We start from the raw sequence: 21,370 nt of genomic DNA, 5'->3' as shown, positions 1-21,370 counted from the left end.
GTATCTTTAGTAGAGACAGGGTTTCACCATGTTAGCCAGGCTGGTCTCAAGCTCTTGACCTTGTGATCTGCCTGCCTTGGACTCCCAAAGTGCTGGGATTACAGGCATGAGCCACCGCACCTGGCTGCCTTCCATTTTTAAAACTTTCCTCAGAGCCTAAAAATGTAGATGGCAAGATTTTGCTTTAAAAATATTCAGGCAGAATAATCAGGCAAGAGTAGGCAAGTCTTTGTTTTCAATATCTTTTCATAAGGAAATCTGGAAAAATAAAGCCAAGTATGCTATGTAGAAAGCTTCGGATTGAGGTGAAAACAATTGGATTTATAAACATATCAAAATCTAAAGGAGTTAACACATTTGCCATCAAATTAGGTTTTGTGCTTAATTTTCTCAGTTTTTAAAGTGGCTTTATTGAGGTCTGATTTGCATACCATAAAATTCACCCATTGTAAGTGTATAATTCATTGATTTTTTAGTAATTATGTAGAGTTCTGTAACTATCACCTCCACCTCAGATTTCTTTTTGAAACCAGAAATCTTGCCTAAAGATTTTAAATTATTTTTCAAACCAACTGAAATGTGTAACAGGCCAAATGTTTAAATATCTTTATTTAAAAATCTTTGACATCAAATTTAAGCTCCTATTGCCTATGAGAAAAGCAGGTAATGAATGTGATTCACAGCAGTTTGTCGCTAAGACCAGTAATGCTAAACTTCCTCTATTTCAGTAATGCTAAATTTCCTCTATTTCATACACTTGTAGGCTACTTCTCTCTTTGAAAAACAGATTTAATGAGCTAACATTAACTGGAAGAGACTTTGAAAGATTTACTAAAATACTGATACATTTTTCAAAGTACAATTGAGGAATAACAACTGATGAAATAATTGATGAAAACATTTTCAATTTTTCTAGAAGGCAGCCTAAGTATGTCATACATACTGTTAAAAATGCAGCTAATAATTTTTTTAGCATTGTCAGGAATTTGGAAACCAGTTAGCTAAATATTGTTTACTAAATGTGTTTTGTGTACTTCTTTCTGCCCAAGACGCTGCAGGGAGGTGCGTGCTACCGTAGAGAGAATTCTTTATTCCCTAGGGTAGTGCTAAGAAATTGCCTTGCTTTTTTTTTTTTGAGGCCCACTGGCCTAAACTGGAAGAAAAAAAGAGAATTATGGAAATGGTTGCTTTCTATTTTTAATAAACTTCAATAGAAAAAGAATGACAAAAATAATAAATACAACCAAAACAATTAAAAGAATGCTCTCAAAGTCTCTATTGTAATCAGCTAAAGGAAAGAAGGCAAGGGATGGTGGGGGGTGTGGAGATAATGTGCTGAGAAAGAAAAAGATGTGAAGAAAAAGAGGAAACAGATAATTCAGGGCAAGGAACACGAGGGTGGAACAGAAAGACACACACACAGACCCATCCATCCTTAGAGAACTACAGCAAGAGGAAAGAGAGGAAAGGTGTCCAAGGAACAAAATGGTCCTCTCCTGGCCATCACCTGGATCTTGCTATCACAGGCACTGAACGCCACGGGGTGTGTGCAAGCACAGTCGTAACTAAGAGTGTGATTCTGGGGACCTGTCCTTTTATGTCCTTGAGATAGCACTGGGCTCTGGAGTAACTATGGCCTCTCTGCCACAGGCTCCCCTTGCTTGCTCTGGGAGTTTCCGATCTATGTTGGGAGACTGAACGACTGATAATAATGTGAGGTGGGGTTTGCGGTGAACAAAGCCTAGAAGCCTTCCTGGGGCAGGGCTGGGGGATGAGGGCAGGGCAGCACTGAGCAGGAAGGCGTGTGGGGAACAGCAGCTGGGAACTCGGGAAGGCACATAGAAACCCTGGTTTCTCTCTTTCCTCATTGGTTTCTGCTTATGCTCAAGAAAAGACATTCATTGGAACTCCCCAAATGCTCACTTTGACTGTGACTTAGTGCTTTTAAGGCTCTAACTCGTTTTGGTTTTAAGTGTGGGTATTCGTTGTAATTCAACTGAAGCCACATTTATGCTATTTCATATCTTTACTTACAAACTAAGCCCTGAATTCTGCTCGCAGCCCTCTCCCCACCTTGGCGGGGACACTGGGCAGCTTCTGACCTTGCGGGGTTTCAGTGCATTACGTCATAAACTGAAGGCATCTGACTAGATTTCTGAGATGTCATCCAGCTATAATAATTACATCTTTAAAATCAAAATTGAGCAAATAAAACCCTGAAAAATGTAAACCTGGATAAAGAATATTTTGATTAAAATATCCTTAAAGTGTTATAAATTAAGGACAAAGCAAACAATTTAAAACATTATTCGATTTAACCTACATTAAAAATACTTTTTTTTTTTTTTTTTTGAGATGAGTCTTGCACTGTCACCCGGACTGGAGTGCAGTGGCGTGATCTCTGTTCACTGCAACCTCCACCTCCCAGGTTCAAGTGATTCTCCTGCCTCAGCCTCCCAAGTAGCTGGGATTACAGGTGCCCAACACCATGCCCAACTAATTTTTAATATTTTTAGTAGAGACGGGGTTTTACTATGTTGGCCAGGCTGGTTTCAAACTCCTGACCTCGTGATCTGCCTGCCTTGGCCTCCCAAAGTGCAGGGATTACAGGTATGAGCCACTGTGGCTGGCTCATTAAAAACACTCTTATCTTCTAATACCAAACCAGCCATTTGCCACTAAAAAAAAAAGTGAAATAGGATATCATATGATTTCATTACTTTGTAGCATTTCATCACTTTGCTTTCTATGTGTAAAATTTTGCATACAGTGTTAATCTATCCAATCTTAACGGCATCATTGGCAGCCTCAGCTTTTCTAAGAACTGGACTTTAAAAGTCAAAATTACGGCCAATCTTTCTGAAAACATTAAATGAACAGGGAAATAAAGGGAAACGTGCAATTACTAAGAATCTCAAAAGTAGAGTTATGTCTCTGCATCTTTCGTTTTCACTGCAAACCACTCAGCTCTGATTTTTGTGTTCCTGTTCGTAAATCCAGAGGGAAGGCTGTGGGTGGCGGGCTGCATGGGTGTGGGAGGATACACTGCCATCTAATAGTGGAATCAACCCTTTCAGTTGACAAAGACAACATCCACATCTTTAGATGGTTTATTTGATCTGCATGAAAGAGTGGCAGTGGTATTTCTGGCACTTGAATAAGCGGAAACAATATTTTTGGCTAGAGAAACTTCTGAGTTCTCTCAGGGAGCCTTCTAGAAGGCCATCTGGACCAAGCAGTATTTCTTTTGTAAAGCCCTGCATTTGGAAACAGAAATGAAAGGTGTGCGAGCGGCAATCAGACACCTAAGAAAATGATCAGCTTTCAATATTTTGGTAGGAGAGATTTATTACTATTTGTAAAGTTTCCAGATGAAGAGACACACATAGAAAAAAAACCTCTTTCTTTATTAAGAGATAAATTTCCAGTTTGTATTCCAGTAGAAGATGTGTTTATTAATGTGAACTTAGCAACTTGTGCTATTTTTCTCTCAAGAGTGAAATTAGAATGACTGTTCTGTGTGATATTTACAGTTGTTAGTCAGGTAGTGATCTTGTTTTTGACATTTGTAATTGTTCATTGAACCTAGAATTTAAAGATGAACACTTCCCCTTCCTCAGTCTTTAGCCAACTTGTGAAGCTATAATGAATGGGAAAACATGAAAAAAAGTAAACAAAATCCTTCCAAAAACCAAACAAAGCACTTACAGCCAGGATATGAATACAAGAGAATGTTTGGAAAACTGAAAATGAAGCAAAGCCATATTTGTAGCCAGATACTGCAAAATATGAATATTCAAGCAAAGTGTCTTTAACAATTTTACAAACATAATACACTGTACTATTCTTTCATATTTTTCTATTAGAGTCTCCATTTACAAAGAAATAGTAACCTCCTATATTAAGATTTCCTGTGATTAGTGATTGTTTTAAAAAAGCAACGGGCTGTTTCCTTTAGCTGTCATTTTTGCCTAAGAAGTAACAAATATGGAAAGATAAAAATCTTAGCACTAAGTTCATAATATAGAATTGAGAAAATACACGTTAGCATACATACTTGAATGTATATATGTTGTATAAACATGTATGCTATATGTATTTGTTTATATAAAATTATCATGTCTCTTGATATCAATATTAGCTAATTATTTGCTTGAGATGTTTTCAAATATCCAACTTTTATAGCATATAAAATTCTTTATTGATAAAAAAGAACTATTAAAATCATATTACTTTAATGAGCAATACTAAATTCAGTTTTGACTGATTTTCAAATATTAATGGAATCACCACTATTATTAAAAAAGACATAAAAATGGAATTAACTTTTAAGAAAATCCTTTACAAATTTAAAACAAATCATGTGGAAAGGATTTACCCTGGCTAAAGGCATTTTACCAAATAATTAGAAACTAAAATGATGGCATGCAGGTTGTATCTCAAAATACATTTTTCTGGAAGGATGGAAGAAAAGTCAGTTTGATTAATATCGTGGCTGGAGGCCTTACAGCTGATGTTGGCTAAATTAAAACCATTTTAGTTTATGGGAATTAACATAAGAGCACAGATTATTTGGAATGTTTAAAGTTTTTCCAACAGATTTTAATAAGGTAAGATAATCAAGATTCCCCATTGTCAGTCTCCAGCCCTAACTCTGATTACTGAGGGCTATTGTGCCAGGCAAAATTTTCTAGCCTGAAAATACCTCTCCGTTTCCTGAAACAAAGCAGTCACAAGCATCACTGCCTGCCAAACAGGGACAGATGATATGAGCTGATTGTTACTTGTTTTAACGTAAAGTGATTGTCTATACTAAGGACACCAAACTTTATTTCCTTAGAACTTTTAATTAAAACACCCCCAAAATTCTGTGATACCAGCCCGAACCTCAATAATTTATCTGCTCATGGTCTAAGTAGTCCCATGAACTTTGTCATTTGGAGAGGACAGGAAGAAAAGGTAGTAATTTTATTTGTGAATAATCATAATGATTATTACTATAGAAAACAGAAATGACCCAGCACCCCCTGTGGAACTTCAGCTGTACCTTTGGTGTTTGGGCCGGATGGAATTTAAGATGAGAGCAGGATGAAGCAGAGAAAAGCAAAGATACATAATTTTTCCTTCTTGGGTCATTTCTACTTAAAAGCATTGCTTGAATGAAATTTTCATCAGAGGGAGAAAAAAGGTCTTTTGGAAATTTATGACTGTCACACTAGGACACAAACCATCGGTTTCCTATCTTTGAGAGAGTCATCTGTGCTTCGCACAAAATATCTGAGGGTTCATGTTTTCATCAGTGATTCACATTTGAAATAAAACAGACTAGAGGTTTGTTGGCAGCAATACTTTATATAATTGTGCAACCTATTTATACGAAATCTTTGCAAACAGAACCCACATTATTTAAACCCCAAGATCCCCTCAAGATCCAGAGTCACCTACCTGCAGATCCAATTTCTGTGACCAGCCAGTTTATAGGCAAAGTGAAAGAAACATGCTAACTGGATAAAATAACCATATGTCCCAACTGGAAGCCCCATTACTTGAATCATTTCAACCTTGCTGGACAAAACACCAGGAGAATTTGCTGTAGGAAACAAACCTCCACGAATGGGGCAGGGAAGAAATTACCTAATAGTTAGTGTCCCCTCTGCTCTGATTTCCGGTGGTTCTGTGTTAAGAAAAGCCGTCCTGCCACACTGTGGTGAGAGCCTATGCCTCAACAAGAGGGCATTTCTTAATTAAAAAAAAAAAAAAGTCTAGAACTGAACATTTAAGTTGCCATCATCAAAAGATAGGCAACTTTGGGAACATTTTCCCAGGGAATAACACTTTTCAAGATACAATGGAAAAGGGTCATTTTCTTCATTCAAAAACTTAAATGCTGAGAAAAGCACATGTTTCTGGTTTGACTTCTGTTTTCTGGCTACTGAAATTCAGGGTAACCTCTCCTATACCCCTATCTGCTTACAATGCCAAATGGCCTCCTTTAATGCTACCCCTTGTGAAACCCAGCTTGGATGGGTCACAGACACATCGCTGGCCTAGACTGGAACTCTGCTCTCTCCTTTCAATGGTCCACATGCTGCCTCAGGTTCCTGTTTCACCAGGAAGTATTTATGAGATGCATGTCCTCAGCTAGCACAAGGCACGTGGCAGAGGTATAGAGCATTCAGTGTGAGTGTGCATGGGCAGGGACGCAAGAGAAGAGGGTGGATGGAGTTATCTGCATGTGTGAATGAGAGTCCATGGCTCTTTGTTCTAGGTGAATATCGACATTTATTCATGGGAATCTTGATTTGGGGTTAAGACACAAAAATGGACATTAAACACAAGGTCAACTTAAAATATTGTTTCTATGAAAGGCATTACTTTTCTGATGGCCACTGTTGATGTGAAATGGAAGGAAGAATGCTGTTTATCATGAAACTGGTTGAAGTCCAAATTGGATATTTCCAATGTAACATATTCTGCCTTTGGGTATTAAGTGTGAGTTTGTGCAAAGATAAGCCTGCTGGTGTGCGTGTGCCCATGTGTGCATGGGTTGAATGTGGACATCCTTAGGGCATGACCCATTTAATACTGCTGCCCACTTTGGCAAGTCCTGGGATTTTCAGGTGTCCTTGCCGCTAGTAAAAAGTACAAGGGACATGTCTCACGTGGATGTCACAGGTTCAGGTTCCCACTAAAAAACAGGATTTTTTTTTTTCCTTTTCCTTTTTTTTTTTTTTTTTGGCAGGGGGGAATGCTTTTTATAAATTTTTTTTTTTCTTTCCCCTAAGCAATTTTGCATTGTAGGTATCAAAACTTTACTCCTTCTGGAGGTCACAAGGCTGAGTTTAGAGATTACCTCTAGGATAGATTTATAAATGTAACTTTCCCTCTTATCCTCTTAAAAAGAGGCAAACGGTATTATTGCAAATAACCTTTAAGATAATTAACTGACAATGCTGCAACTAGCATAAAATCTTCCTTCAGGCGACACCTAATTTAAGTGTTACTGGCACAAAGTGGAGACAGATTGTGCATTACCACTGCAATATTTACATAGCAGAAACCCACAGAGCAGGAAACGCGAGGCTCAATGATGCACTAAATTAGGAACAACCATACTCCAGTGTTAATTTGCTTTCTATTCCATCCAAATCTCAGGTCCAGAAATTGGTACAAACACATATACAACCTCCCACTCTTAAATGACTAAACCGGAGGAGATTTCTGTACTTTTCCCCCCCAAATTAAAATAACTTGAAATTTATTTCTTTCCTCCACAAGAACACATTTGGTCAAACTGTGTTTATTTCATTACAACTTGTTCTCACTTTGATCTAAAATTATTTTCATATGAATGCTGCATAGAAGGCTGTAGAGAAAAACTAAACAGACTTCTATTTTCTCTAAGGCTGCCAATATATTTTATGAAAAGAATAAAATGAGAGACTTGAGAGCCAGCTAGTGAAATATTTAGGAACATGGGCAGGGCAAATCTACCTTAAGCAATTTTCTCACTGGTGAATGTTTTTCCCTCCCCTTCCCCTCTCCCCAAATACAATGAGTTTTCTTAAGCCATTCACACAACATATTTGTTTCATTCTTCCCGGCAATATTTTAAACACTACTTTCACCCAAGGCATTCACAGAACATTTACCTTTCCTAATTGTTGATGTTCTTTAAAGGCAGCAATCAGTTCTTCAGCCCACTTAATTTTTTCAGGGGAAGGAGAAAACTGGTCCTGGACCACAGCAATTTGGTTAGGGTGAATCACCTGCTTACCTACAAGAAGATTAATAACATCAGAACCGAGAAACAACAAACAGATGCGCAAACAAAATGTTTCTATCAGGTGAGGTTCCTGAATGCCTCACAGACTGTATGTTAACTAATTTAAAACTTTTTATGGAGAAAACAAAACAAAACAAAACCTGCAATCAGACAGGCTCTTCCAGAATACCACATAAGAACAACTACCACAATGGAAGTAATTGTGTTTCTGATCCTATAGAAATGCCACCTTAGTGCAGATAATCTCTTATTTTTAGTTACAGGTGGGCTGACTAGGCAGCTTGTTGAATAACTACTTTGGCTGGGACTTTAAAGGATAACGTCTGCAAATTAGAGCAATTGAGTTGAAGTAGAAAAAAATTAAATGAGAATTCTCTCAAATTTTCTAAGTTGTCTTTTGCTTTCTTTGTAGGATTATACTTCCTTCCATGATTTATTTTAGAAGTGGTCTGCTGGTTTTCATTAAGTTTACAGATGCAGTCATTACAACTATATTATTATCAAATACAGTCTTACAATAGTATATTTAATTTTTTTTGTTTTGGATGAACATAGTTTATGTGTCATTTCTAACCCCTAACAGAAAATTGGATTTGAATAAACATACTGTATTCAGTATGGTAAAATAGAAGGCAGATTTGAACACTGCAGCCTCTAGATTACTCCATTTAAAAATGTAAAAACTAGATACTTACAGAAAGTTTCTCTGTCCAAAAATATATCCAGATTTTCCCTTTTGTCTTACAGAATCAAGACTGTGTATTTCTCTCTTTAGAGCACCTTACATACCCCAGAAGAAATCTTATCTCTGTAGAAATGCCTTCCAAAAAGATTTATGATTCTTCTTATAGTCAAAAGATTTTAAATAAAAACATCATACAAAGATAAGAGCCACAAGATTTTGTGAAATAATGCAGTCATTTAAAAAAACAATTTAACAACCAGGGAAGTGTGGAATCCAATCGGATCACTAATAAAATGTAACATAATTTAATGCTATAATAATGATAAGATTATATTGTTACATGATAAAGTTATGAACATAATTGGCTCTTTAAAAATGATTGTACACTTAATGATCATTTACTCTGCTAAATATATTTGTTGGTATATCAATTTGCTTTGCTTTTGAAATAGTTATTTTTAACATTGAGACAGTACAAATTATATCCTTGATATTTTGTATCCTTGCTGTCAATTTCTATTACTTGTCATTATTCTGTTTGAATGAAAAAAGGAATGATGCTTGTAAAAACAGATTTTTAGTGTTTCATGTAAAAGAGTTTAAGTGGATAAACAATATATTTTCTTTCCAATGGCATAAAACATCCTCACATTGCTATTTCATTCTTTTCTGTCAGCATACTCATAAAACGTTAAACACTTATATAAATAAAGATTATTTAAATTATCTGAGGAATAATTTCTGGGAATGAATAACATGAGGGATGACAAATGAGGGCTTTTTTCAGTCGTAGGTACTGAGATTATATTTAAGTAATCTAATAGTTGTTAGGATATTATTAATAAAGGATGTCAGTTCTGGGAGTCATTTCCTACTAATTGTTAGCCCTGAATTTCTTAATTTATGTACATAATTTACACCAATGCATAAAAGGCCAGATTTCATGGGAACTTCTTGGTACATGCACTATAATTTGAGGAGCAAACATAAACGACTTAAAAAACTGTGAAATCACTGCTGGCTCTCCATTCTCTAGTACCTATATTTTGGCAAGGAGGCTAATTTTAAGATACATGTTAGGTTTTAGAAATATATGAACATTCATATGTGAAGTTCTCTTTTGTCACATCTTATATATTCCAACAACTGTATAGTGGAGTTTAATGCCATGTGGGAACCAGGCAAATATTTTATACAGAAGAGTTGCTACTGACAAGTTACTGAGAGGGTGCAAAATTGGAAGACATTAAAATTTATGACCATGAAATCCTTTCTACAGTACCGCTTGATATATCGTGCTTTAAATCAATACCTGTCAAGTCTTTTAGGTAACTGTATGATGGTGTCATTTTTGTCTTCTCCAATAGACTGCAAAAAAGAAGAAAACCTATAGTGCTTCATATTTATAATCTGTCTTCTCAGCATGTAGCACTGGAGTAACTGTAATAACTAAGTCAGCATTTAAAGCTTTATTCCAAGATTTAGTTTTGGTTTCTTTTTGATGAGAAAATTCCCAGAGGAGTTAATGGCCATTTATACAGCCAATTCATTGATTTAAAATCAATCGACATGGATTGAGATTCTGGGAAATGATTGTAGAAAAGAAACTACAGCTAACTTTTAAAAACTACAACTCATTAAAAATCTATATCATTTTTTAAAGTACAGGGAATCCTTATAGCACAGACTTAGGCTTCCTTACTAGTGTATGGATAATACAATACTTTCACTGGATTTTAAACCTTTCAACCACCTGCTTCAGATGAGGCATGTCTTCCTTCCTCCATCCCTCCCTCCCTCTTCCCCCATTTTCTTTCCTTTTTTTCTTTCCTTCTTTTCCTTCTGCTTGTGCAATGCCCAAGGTATGGCAATCAAATGCCAAAAAACCAGGATGAACAGATACTGAGAGGTCTAAAATACTCATTAAAAAACATTTATTTTTAAAAATGACTACAAATAATCTTCTACCTTATCTGATTGATTACCTCTTATTGGTATGCAGAAATATAATTGGGACAACAAAGGCCTTCTCTCTAAAAATTGCAAACTGCCTACAAAGTGTGGCTCCCTAGTTATGGCCTGGTTCCCTTGAATATATAATGGGCACCGTGCCCTCTGTGCCTTGCCATTATCCTCGCTTCCCCCCTTTTTTTTAGCGATTTAATACTCCCCGTTGTGGAGAAACAATAGTGCCAGGTCCATAAGCTCCTCGTGCTGAGTTGGGCACAGTCTAGAAATTTAAACCTGATTTGAAATAGCCTGTCTTCTGCGATTGAATTAGGGGCCAAGTTAATTCAGTCCTGTATCTTGGAGACGCTCTCAAGCTCCCGGAGAAGTTCTGGGGCAAACGTTTACCCCAGAGGAGGCAGAGGAAACTCAGATTCTGCTGAGTGATGGTGGAGGAGTCAGTGTCAATGCAGTGCTTTCTCTTTTTTATTGAATTAATTCCCACTTCAGAGCAACATCTGGCTGCCTGGCAGCCAGTGCCATACATTTCAGGCCAACAACATCAGGGTCTATTAGATAAATTTCATGGAGTTTTTCTCCAACTTTTCCATTTGGGTCACATCCTAACCAGTCGTTGGAAAGAGGCAGGAACAAGCACAATCCCATGGATGTGGCAGAGGACTCCTCTCTTCCTCAGTCACTATGAAATGCAGGCAGGATTCGTTTATTAATGGCTCAGATAATTGAAGAATATTTCTCTATATGGGATCACATTTATTTAAAACATTGAGGGGATCATATTTAGCTCCTTGTGTAAAAAACACAAGAATAAACTCAGAGCTTTATTTAACTAGAATATAACAGTAAAATAGCTTCTTAGGTCGTTCAATTTTATTTTGGACTAAATCATCACCCATTAAGATATTTTTTACATTTAAGGCTACTTTATGAAACGTTTCTTTTGGTAACCGCTACCTAGATACATTTAAAAAAATATTTATAACAGGGGTATCGGGATGATTGTCTCTTTTCCTTATTACTTGGGCACCTTTCTGATATTAATATTCTTAGAACTTTCAACAGAAGAACAGGTAAGAGTGAAGGAGTGCATCGTGTTTTTCCCATGGTTGTCAGTGTGTGTTTGTGTGTGTGCAACTGCATGTGTATGTTTATGTGTAGAATCCTATTGCGGTTTTTCAAAACATAGATCTCTGTTGTAAAAACACAATTTTCAGTTGCTCCCCTGGCTCATGGGGACCTGAGTGACCAGGCACACGAATCAACAGATACCCGTCTGTGCCCCAGACAGGACTGCAAGGGACCCGCTGATCCTAGTGCCAGCCTATGCCCGTAGGTGTCACCAGCCTATGCCTGTAGGTGTCTGTGTGGACACTTACTGGGAGGTAGGAGAGAAAGGAGGGGCTTGGACAGGCAGAAGAGCAAAAAACTAGTTACGAGTAAAAAAAACAAAACCAAAGACAATATCACCAACATTTTTTTTCCAGAAATGAATTAAAATTTGAAAATTCTAGGAGATTTTTCTTCCATCCTTCAACCAAAATTCTTATGGTGGTTCACTCATAAGGCTTTTTTTTAACAGCCTCCTCCCTCCCTACAGGTCAGCCAAGACTACAACAAAATGATTAAGAGGATGGAAGAAAAAAGGGCAACTAATATAAAGAGGAAGTAAAATGAATGATTTGTTGTTTGACTTGCGGGGCCAAAGAAAACCATGACAGTGTGTCTGGCAAGTTCCTCCTCCGCGAGGCTTTTTTATGTTTCCAATAGTGGGATAAGTGTGGGGGATGCCTGATGACATCAGAAGAAGTGTCTTCGGGTCAAATTCCTACTTTTCTGGAATGCTTGCTAATTTAGACACTGCTTTCTAAGACAGGAATCATACCAGTGAAGCCCATGGCAGCTCCTTCTCGCGACTGTCTAAGAAGCCCATCTCCATCTCGAAAGTCAATGTACACCAGATCTATGGCCTGGAGACCAAAGGCTTTCGCTACGACAACAATCTTTTGCCGGGCGTAGAGAATGTCCAGGGTTTCTTTGCTACTTGTTGCACCTGAAAATGGGATGTTAACAGAAAAAGGAGGCTTTAACTTTGGAAACTGAACCTAGACATTGATGATAAAAACTCAGTTTGTGCAGACATATATACCTCCCTGGGAATTGCTCCTCCGCAAAATAATTATTCAAATATAAATGAAGACAGGCATACGTGGAGGCCAAGTTAAATCTCACATGTGTCTGTTTAACTGACAAGGCATCTTTCAATAGAATTACTTCTACCTGCATTAAGAGAAGGCCCCTTCCCCATTCCAGGAGGCCGGGTCAGGGTCGCAAGAGACCTCCTGATACATTTTTTTTCCTTCTTATCATCGCCTGAAAAGTGCCAGTCCGAAGACAGCACCACAAAAGGTGGCCCAGCAGCTGTGCAGGGCAATGGTTCGCTTTTCACAGCGAGCACAGAACTGCGTGTGCTGTGGCTGGCATGCCCTGTCCAAAGTGAAGTTCTGAGCCAAATGCCTCAGCTTCAGGGTCGGGATGGACAACTTGGGAAGATGGGAGGGCACTTGTTTTCAGAGGGCCGGAAAGCTTGGATATGCCTTCTACAGCCTGCTGAACTGCTGGATACACAAGTCTCCTGGAAGGACTCACATTAAAATACATTCAGTTTTTTCACCCTGAGGGGAGGGAAGTGTCCCTATTTATATTCGGAACATGCCACTCCCTGCTCAGGGAAAGTGCCTGTCTTCAGGTCACTGGGACTGGTTTCTGGCCTCGGCCTCTTTTCTAAATGCTTCACGGTCTCCAGTCACACACGCAGACCCCTCAAGTGCAGCCCAAGAGGGATGGTGAGAATCCGTGATAATCAGCACATTTAACATGAAGAGTTCAAAAAACACAATGTAAGAGAAAGTTAAGATCCATTTAAAATAATATTTACATACTGTATATTTTACGTGGAAAACAATTCATTAAGGCAAATATGAAATCACCTTAAATTTGCGTTAGAAATCTAGACAGCCCTCATACTGACGTGAAAACAAAATACTGAAGCAACGGTGAGGCTGTTCACATAATATATTTATTAGGCACAAAGAAGATGCCAGATATTCCTGAGCATGCCTGGGGCTGCAACAGGCTTTCTATTGCTCCTGTCTTTTATAAATGAACAGAAGTCATAATGCAGTGTTCTGGAAGCAGGGCAGCTATGAGGAGCTCTAAATTATCAGGAAGTAGTGTCCACTCCATTGTCATGAAAAACCATTGTCACGGTTGGCAAATATATATTGTTATGTAAATATCCATTCCTGAGGGGCAAAGACAAAATATATACACACGTATACACACACACAGAAAAAGAGAGGAGGTGTTTGACACCTATGCTGGCTCGAAAGTCTTCTCCTCCAAAAACGACTGCATCTAGAAAGAGACCCACTTGAGGCCCGATCTTGAGGGTTTCTTCACACACTGCCTGTAAAAGAGCAGAATAGAACCAAGGCTCACAGAAACGTGTGCGTCAGAGGGAAGAGGCACGGTGCATTTCAGTAACAGGACGACCTGACTCTTAGTTTGGCTGAAAGCATTCCTAAAAACGCAGCCCAAATGTACCCCTTTCAAAAGGTATTTAATATCATTCAAGATAAGTGTATTGTATATATTTGCTTTGTTTAATGGATTATATTAATAGAGTTATAATGTTCAAATTGTAGCTCATCTCACTTTTGGAGCAGCTTTGAGTTAACTAATTTTGCTTGCACTGTAAGTTATTTATATTTTTCCAGAATTTGTTTTTGCTTTAAGAGACTCTTGTAAAACCATAGGGGAGAAGGAAGGAATTTTAAAGTCAAACTAATTGAATTATTTGCATTAGGATTAAGCACATAGTCTCAGGATTAAAGACTGTACAAAAACCTACAACTCCAGAGGGGAAAATAAAAATGCAACAAGTCATCCACGATGTGCTGATAAAGCAACTTCGACATTTATATATGAAAGTCAAGGCAAATAGCATTCGTCAATAGACATAACTGTGAATCTTGAAGGGTGGAGATAGAACCTGCTGATATATGTGGGTGGGAAAGAAACAAGGAACCGATGGGGACACTGGTGATTACTTTCAGACATTGTAAGTGCTTCTAGGTACATTATGGAATAAAATGTCGAAGCAGTGCTTAAAATTAAATCACTGGATGAATCTGGTTGCATCTAAGGGATATGCTTTTGATTATATTCTCAGGATTCTAAGGCTGGCTGGAAGAATTTACGGTTAGTTGTATAAACAAGCTGCTCACGGGACAAGGCTTGAAGCAGCTCCCCAAACATTTGCACTCGACCCCTTCTGCACAGCCCAAGGTCTCAAAGTTGCCGCTCACACATTCTCTCTTTAGTACATTTTGACTATGTTTTTTTCCTTGTTTTAGTGATTTCTTTTCTCCTGCCCTCTGGGGGGACTGAGGTGGGGGAGGGAGTGTAGGAACTCTGAGAAGGGGGTGCTAGATTGATGTTCGCAGGTCAGGTGGGATGAGAGGTGTATTTGCCCCCTGATAAATGAGAAAAGACGAGCTAGCTCTGAATTTGTTAAGGCAGGTAGTTTGGTGCAACCACACAATGGCTGAAAACACTGGGCTCAGCTAATATTCCCACATGTATATTAGAAAATGTTCGATGTTCTAATGTGGCAAATTGAAAAAAATGTACTGCAAATTATTTGTGTGTATGAACTTACAAACAATAATCTTATCTGCTAGACATTACTGATAAGGTTGCTACGGAGAGGCCAGAAAATTTCCCAATGAAAAGGCAATTCATAGAAAAGAATATTTCAAAGTTAATTCATAAGGGTGACAAAATAAATTTTCATGTACATTTAGTCTATAAATGCAGTAATTCAAAGCATATAATTACACAGGGATTAATTAAAATTGTCACTAGGAATATATAAATGTTTTAATTAAATATTTTGGACTGGGAAGCTTTTCTTTTACTTAACTGATTTCATTGTTTTCTAAGATGCTGGTAACCTGGTTTTTGTGCTATTACGGATAATGAATGGTGTTCGAGGTTTCCTCTGCTTATAAATCTCTCTAGAAACATATTTTAAGAAGATGTTAAAATTGAAAACAAAAGTTATCTTTAGGTGACAAATAAAATACTAACTTATTAACCATATTATGGTTTTCTTACCTTAAAATTGAGCAAACCCATTGCAGTTTCCACAAAAGGGATTAAATTCATTGGTTGTTCAAGTTTTCGGCCTTTTAAGTGGAATGAAAATTTGTCTGCAAACTAAAAGCAGAAGTGTCATAGGAGATTAGTGGGGAAAAAATGTACAATCACGGAAATGTAGATACAGAAGTAGTATTTAAGTCTTTGACCTGAGGAAGTCATATCCAAGCCTCTTTCGTCCACACAAAAGAATTAAAAAAAAAAAACAACTAAGAAGACAGACCAAAGAAAAGGTAATGAAGTTCCCAGCAAACCAAATAGTAAAACCCCAAGCATTACAATTTTTTTTCTTGCAAAGGAGCAACTTGAGGCCTAGGAGTTAGAACTGGAAGGAGAGAGTACCAGCGCTTTCCCTGGAAACATATTTACCTAAGACCTCTTGCCCTCGCTTCGTTAGATGCAAATGGTAGGCCCTTAAAACAATGAAGTCTTCCTCTACCTGCCATTCTGTTTTTGTTTCGTGCCCAGCACTGACATCAGTGTAACTGTTCAGCAGCCTTCTACATGGAGTCCATATTATTCATTACAGCACCGTTACCCTTTGTTCAGAAGGTTTTTCTTCATAATTTTTTAGCTTACCTAGGAAGACCTTAAAAAGGAAGTTTAATTCTTTGAAGACCAAAGCTCGCCAATTTTTTCCATGAGACCAGTTCACAGCTAGCTCTGTGCTGCCAGTGGGGTAGCCCAAATTCCAAAATCTATCATCTGGAAACATACAAAAGCTCTTGGCCAGATTCCTCCCCCCCTTCAAAAGGGGGAAAAACACACTCTAAATTGTAAATCTATTATGTCTATCTAGATCTAATAAGCTGTGGGGAGATAGAAAAGAAACACAGGTATGATAAAGATATTTTTGTAAATAAAGATGAAAACATATATATCCATTTTAAATTTAAGGAATATTCAGCCATTAATAGATATCAAAGGAAAAGGGAATTTTAATCATCTCTCTATTCAGTCTCAGTTGGGTAAATCATATCTAAGAGATTTGCATAAATATAAACCATCAAAGACTTTTCATCTTCAAAGGGGGTTTCAAGACCCTATAAGCTTTGTACTGTAATCATCACAGGTCACCACCCTGCAGGAATAAGGCTGCTATGGCAACATAAAAAAACTAATGCTTAAGGCTTAGCATAATATTCTGACTAATAGAAAGGAAACTCATTTGAAAAGCTGGCAGCCTATTTACCAGAAGCGGGATTAGAGGTGTTATTTCCCCTTTTAGCTGCCCCCTCCTTGCCGGTGCACCACCCCCCTAAAAAATCTAATCACTGGGATCTTTAAAAAGCTTTTGAGCAATTTGCAGTAACTTTACAATTAGGCTAAAATAAATCACAGCTTTCAGTAATGAAGAATTATTCCCAGTTGCTCCCACTGCCCCCCTTCAAAGGGCATCACCATCACCTCCTCAGTAACTTTTCAGGGGAAGGAATAACTCAACCAAAATAGCGAGAAGAAGCAGAGGGCGACAATTTCAGGGGATAAAATGTATAGTATTGGAGGCAGATGAAAATCAAACATAATTTATTTATTTCTCATTTATGCTAGAAAGTGGTAGCACAGTATTAGTGGCGTTGGTGTTAAAAATGTAGTAGGGATGTTTTCTTCCCCATTAAAGAAAACTTGCGAAGTGACTTGCCCCATTCTTTGTGGTAACAGTTACAACTACAAAAATCGTAGCGTTTAAAACCAAGTAAACGCTTTACAAGATATTCCCTGTTCTTAGTGAGAAAACCCCTAATGCCTTTTGTTTTTAAGCCAATAGGGCCATTTAAAAATTAAATATTCCAGCCCATCCTCCTCCTCCTCCTCCCCCTCTTTCTTAAAAAATTGCATTAAGTACTAACACAAAAGGTAACTAGTGGAGAAGTTTCAATTAATTTTTTCAAAAGGAGACGATTAAATGTTTCCGGCCTGGTAAAGTGTTCATTTCAGCGAGGTGGAGGGGACTGGGGTAGGGGGAGGAGAAGAAGGGGGAGAAATCACAAAGAGATTGGGGAGGAGATGAAGTAGCAGGGCTCAGCGATTCTTTCAATTCCAGTGCACACCCAATAGTGTGCTGGAAGAATGCACACTGTTCGGGATTTGTGGGAGAATTGTCCCATGACAAAGGAGGCAGGGTTACGCTTGTTATAGTCCAATAAGCCGTGCCAGTCAAACATGAACCCACACTAGCGACAAAAGGCGAGCAAGAGATTCTCACACAAAAGAAAACAAGTAAGCCCATCTTTCAGTTGTGCATCAGGCTCTGGGTTTTATGCTTCGCATAAATACAAACGGAGAGGAAAAAATAAACAGCCAAAAGGACTTCTGTTAACTAGAAGTCCAATTTAAATTTCTGTATGTGTCTCACTTCCAAGGATTTAAAACAGCATACAGGAGCCGTAGCTGAAGGCTGGTGGGTCCTCCCTCCCCCATCTTAAATTAAGGGTAATAATGGTGATAAATAGGCATTAACTATGAAACCAAAAGGGAACAGTGACTTCAGAGTCCATTTCAATCAACTTAAGACATATTTGAACGAGCTCAGGGCCCTTCAGGATATTAACATACTCTAACTAGTATCTCAGCTTCTGAGGGTAACCCTGGAGAGAACACCAGCTTAATAAGTAAATACTGGTGCCTGAATATGGGTCTTCAACAAGGATCCAACACAGAGCTGTCCAAAAGAAACTGTATAGCAGCAGCTACATATATAATTTTAAATTTTCTCGGTAGCCACATTCAGAGGGTAAACTGAAACAGGTGAATTTAATAGTATCTTGTATTCAACTCAACAGATAACCAAATATTATTTCAATGTGTAATCTATATAAAAACGACCGAGATAATTCATTCTCTTTTTGTCCCCTCAGTGAATCCCAAGTCTTCAAAATTGAGTGTGTATTTTGCACTTCCAGCACATCTCAATTTGTGCTGGCCACATTTCAGTGCTCAGAAGCCACATGTCACAGTGGCCGTGCCACTGGGCGATGCAGACTTGACGCATCCGGGTGCATTCAGAAGGTGACCAGTTTCGTAGGTGTTACAACCACTCAGGGTATTGCTGAGGCGGCAGCCACAGCCTCAGAGATAATACTAGATGTGGCTTCCATGAAACCACCACTGCCCACTCGCCCTGACCACAAATGCGTCCAGTTTTCACACCTCACAGACTCTCTGCCACTGAATGACACAGTGAAATGTTACTTTATTCAGGAGAGATCTGCAGAAGAAAAGCGACCCTCGAATAAAATCTAGCCCCTCCACCCTTTGTCCATTAAAACAATCATAGTGTAATTAGGCCCATTTCAAAAGTTTTCTTAAGTAATTTGACATGCCAGCCACTTTACATTTCAGGTTTTTATTGGCTGAAAAGTCTGTCATGAAACACAAACACACCTGTCAGCAATTTAAAAAGGACGCACTGGAGAACTGTTCAGGAAATAATATCTGTGCTAATTAAAACCACTAGTTAAAAGCTTCCTGTTCATTCCTCTAGTTGCCCTAAGGAGTGACCTTTTCCTCCCCTTCTTTGGGTTCATTTTTTCATATGCGGCAAATGTGCCCTCCCTGCCTGGGATGATTTCAGATGAATCTCAGTAAGAGCCACTTACGTCACTGCTCTTCCAGGTGGAGGCCTTGGCTTAGGGCCAGGTGGGGTGGAGGAAGGGATGAGATTCTCAGGCAACCTAGTTTCCAGGGATTACTGTGGGAGGGCTGCTGAGGAGGCTGTTCTGGCCAAACCACACATCCAATTAGGAAGCGAAGCATCATTTCAGAAGTGCAGTTGTTCCACGGAACACTTCGGGCAAAGGCAAGCTTTCCTTGTGTGAAAGAAACGGATTGCTGCGCTTACTGCTTTTTCTCAGTTCCCTTCCTCGCTGCTCTGTGCATGCATTTTCCAAACCTATGGCACCCAGATCCCTTCTTCCTGTTACTCCTCCTTAGCTGCTCCTGAGTCTTAAAGCAAAGCATTAGCTACTCACCCATTGGATTTCTTCAGGACTTTCCACCTTTGGTAGCATCAGGCTGGAAGGAAGGACCCGGGATTGCAGAAGGGTCTCTAGGTCATCTTCCGCCAGACCGCTGGAAACTGAGTTGACTCTCACACATTTTTCAGTAGAGCCCAGATCAAAGTCCTCAAGAGTTTTTACAATTCTCAGTCGAGCTTCATTCTATAAGTGTCAATAAAAATGTGTTTATTTTTATTATTGAGGGGAGCACCATCAAATGGTCTATGAAACTGTTACGTGGATTCAGAGTCTGAGCACCATTATTCTATCTACACATTTCCTGTCCACCAAAAAAACAATATTTGAAAGAAGTCATCCAGTCTGAAAGGTGAGCAGTTGACTTCCAGGCTTCATTCAGGATGGCTCTAACACAGCTGAGATGCACTGTAATGCACATTGGTGCACGGTAATGCCGTGCTTCTCATTAGCATCACTTCCCAATTGGAAGGGAAAAATAATTAATAGGTAATTTTTCACTGATTGAGCATTAACTAAGTGCTAAGCATGGTTGTATGTTCTTTACCTGCACCTTCTCGTTTAATAAACATAAGAAATTGGCTAACATCTGGATCGTGGCTGTCTCGTCTGTCAGCTTCTTTACATTAGGGGAAAAAGTAAGGATTTTTCTTTTTCCACAAGCATCATGTTTTTTTTTTTTGTTTTTTTTTTTACTATTTTATTGCAACTGAGTTGAATCTTGACATTCAATTAAGAAGATGCTCACAGGAATCTGACAAAGGTTGCTACAAAAAAAGCTCCAATTCCTTCAGGTGGAAGGCAAGGAATCCCTTCATGAAGTGCTTGACAAATACATTTTTTCTTTGCCTTGACAGGCTTTGCTCCACAGTTCAGAGAAGCTGAAAGGCTGAATGTCTGCCTCAGTATTTGAATTATCCGCAGAAAAACTATATGAAACCAAGAATGTTATGTATGGGCTTTGGCTCCGGGGTGATGAAGATGGGGAGGGGGAGAGAAAGAAGTGCATGCAGAGGGTGAGGGCTAGAGTCGACAGAAAGAAGGCACTTGGGTCATTACTTCCTGCCAATTTCAGTTTCAAAAGCAAGCTCCTCCAACTTGCCAACAGCCCTCAACAAATTCTCATTGTCAGAATGAACACTTATCAAAAGTAGATTCATTTGGGAAGGGATTTTATGATACTAATAAAACTTTAAAGCTTCTGTTTTTTTTTTTTTTTTTTTTTTTTTAAGTCTTACTATATAGCCATTTGAAAAGCAATACTGATCTAGGAAAATAGCAAACCAAAGTGGCAACAAAAAAGAATTATTTAAGCCAATATTGAGTCTAAGTTCCAGTCAACAAGACAACCCAGGACAGAAGATTTAAACCAGACAGACGTGGGTCTGTGAGCGAGGAGAAGCAAGGAAGCTTCCAAATGTGGTCTGAGTTAGACAGTGTGAGGAAACGGCAGCTTAGAGTTGTCAAGTCAGAAGGAAAGAGAACCTAAGACAGCTTAGGACAGCTCTGTGAAGTCCTGATTTACAGAGTTCAACTGCCAATGATTAGGCAAAGCGTAGACAAAAGCAAGAGAGAGCTCAGACTAGCTAGTCAGAGATGATGCAGCCAACAATGGCTTGGTTCCACATCATACCTTTGTTTTATTCCATAGATAAAAAACTCGCCCACTTGCTCTCCCACACACTCTTTATTACAGCCATTAAATACAAAAATCTTTTTTTTTTTTTTTTTTTTTTT

The 21,370-nt window shown here is 38.4% G+C and overlaps 1 protein-coding gene and 2 long non-coding RNA genes across 9 annotated transcripts in view; 2 read left to right on the top strand and 1 right to left on the bottom strand.

The window, feature by feature from the left end:
* LOC108286000 overlaps positions 1-12,075 on the top strand; it is a 19,612-nt gene extending 7,537 nt beyond the window's left edge. Inside the window, exon 2 of the long non-coding RNA XR_001817776.2 lies at positions 12,037-12,075. This is a non-coding gene — a long non-coding RNA (uncharacterized LOC108286000). The remainder of the gene's footprint in view (positions 1-12,036) is intronic.
* The window catches only part of CLYBL (citramalyl-CoA lyase), a 297,363-nt gene that overhangs the window by 23,491 nt on the left and 252,502 nt on the right, over positions 1-21,370 (bottom strand). For all 5 annotated transcript variants that reach the window (XM_017503564.2, XM_037729604.1, XM_017503563.2 and 2 more), the window contains exons 3-7: positions 19,631-19,819; positions 15,618-15,719; positions 13,812-13,905; positions 12,322-12,489; positions 7,653-7,777 (exon numbers count right to left, since the gene is read on the bottom strand). In XM_017503564.2, the coding sequence (XP_017359053.1) occupies positions 7,653-7,777; positions 12,322-12,489; positions 13,812-13,905; positions 15,618-15,719; positions 19,631-19,819 (678 nt within the window). The remainder of the gene's footprint in view (positions 1-7,652; positions 7,778-12,321; positions 12,490-13,811; positions 13,906-15,617; positions 15,720-19,630; positions 19,820-21,370) is intronic.
* Positions 13,893-21,370, top strand: part of LOC108285998 — a 12,206-nt gene continuing 4,728 nt past the window's right edge. The window contains exons 1-4 of one of the 3 annotated variants that reach the window (XR_001817774.2): positions 13,893-14,054; positions 18,518-18,668; positions 19,861-19,985; positions 20,491-21,316. This is a non-coding gene — a long non-coding RNA (uncharacterized LOC108285998). Of the gene's footprint in view, positions 14,055-18,517; positions 19,986-20,490; positions 21,317-21,370 lie in introns of those variants that run through there. The other 2 variants (XR_005196168.1, XR_005196169.1) reach the window with 2 other exon arrangements.

This window comes from Cebus imitator, unplaced genomic scaffold (genome assembly GCF_001604975.1).
Source record: "Cebus imitator isolate Cc_AM_T3 unplaced genomic scaffold, Cebus_imitator-1.0 Scaffold312, whole genome shotgun sequence".
In the NCBI taxonomy this organism is placed as follows: domain Eukaryota; kingdom Metazoa; phylum Chordata; class Mammalia; order Primates; family Cebidae; genus Cebus; species Cebus imitator.
Note: the sequence above shows the minus strand (reverse complement) of the source record. Positions and strands in the feature narration are given on the sequence as shown.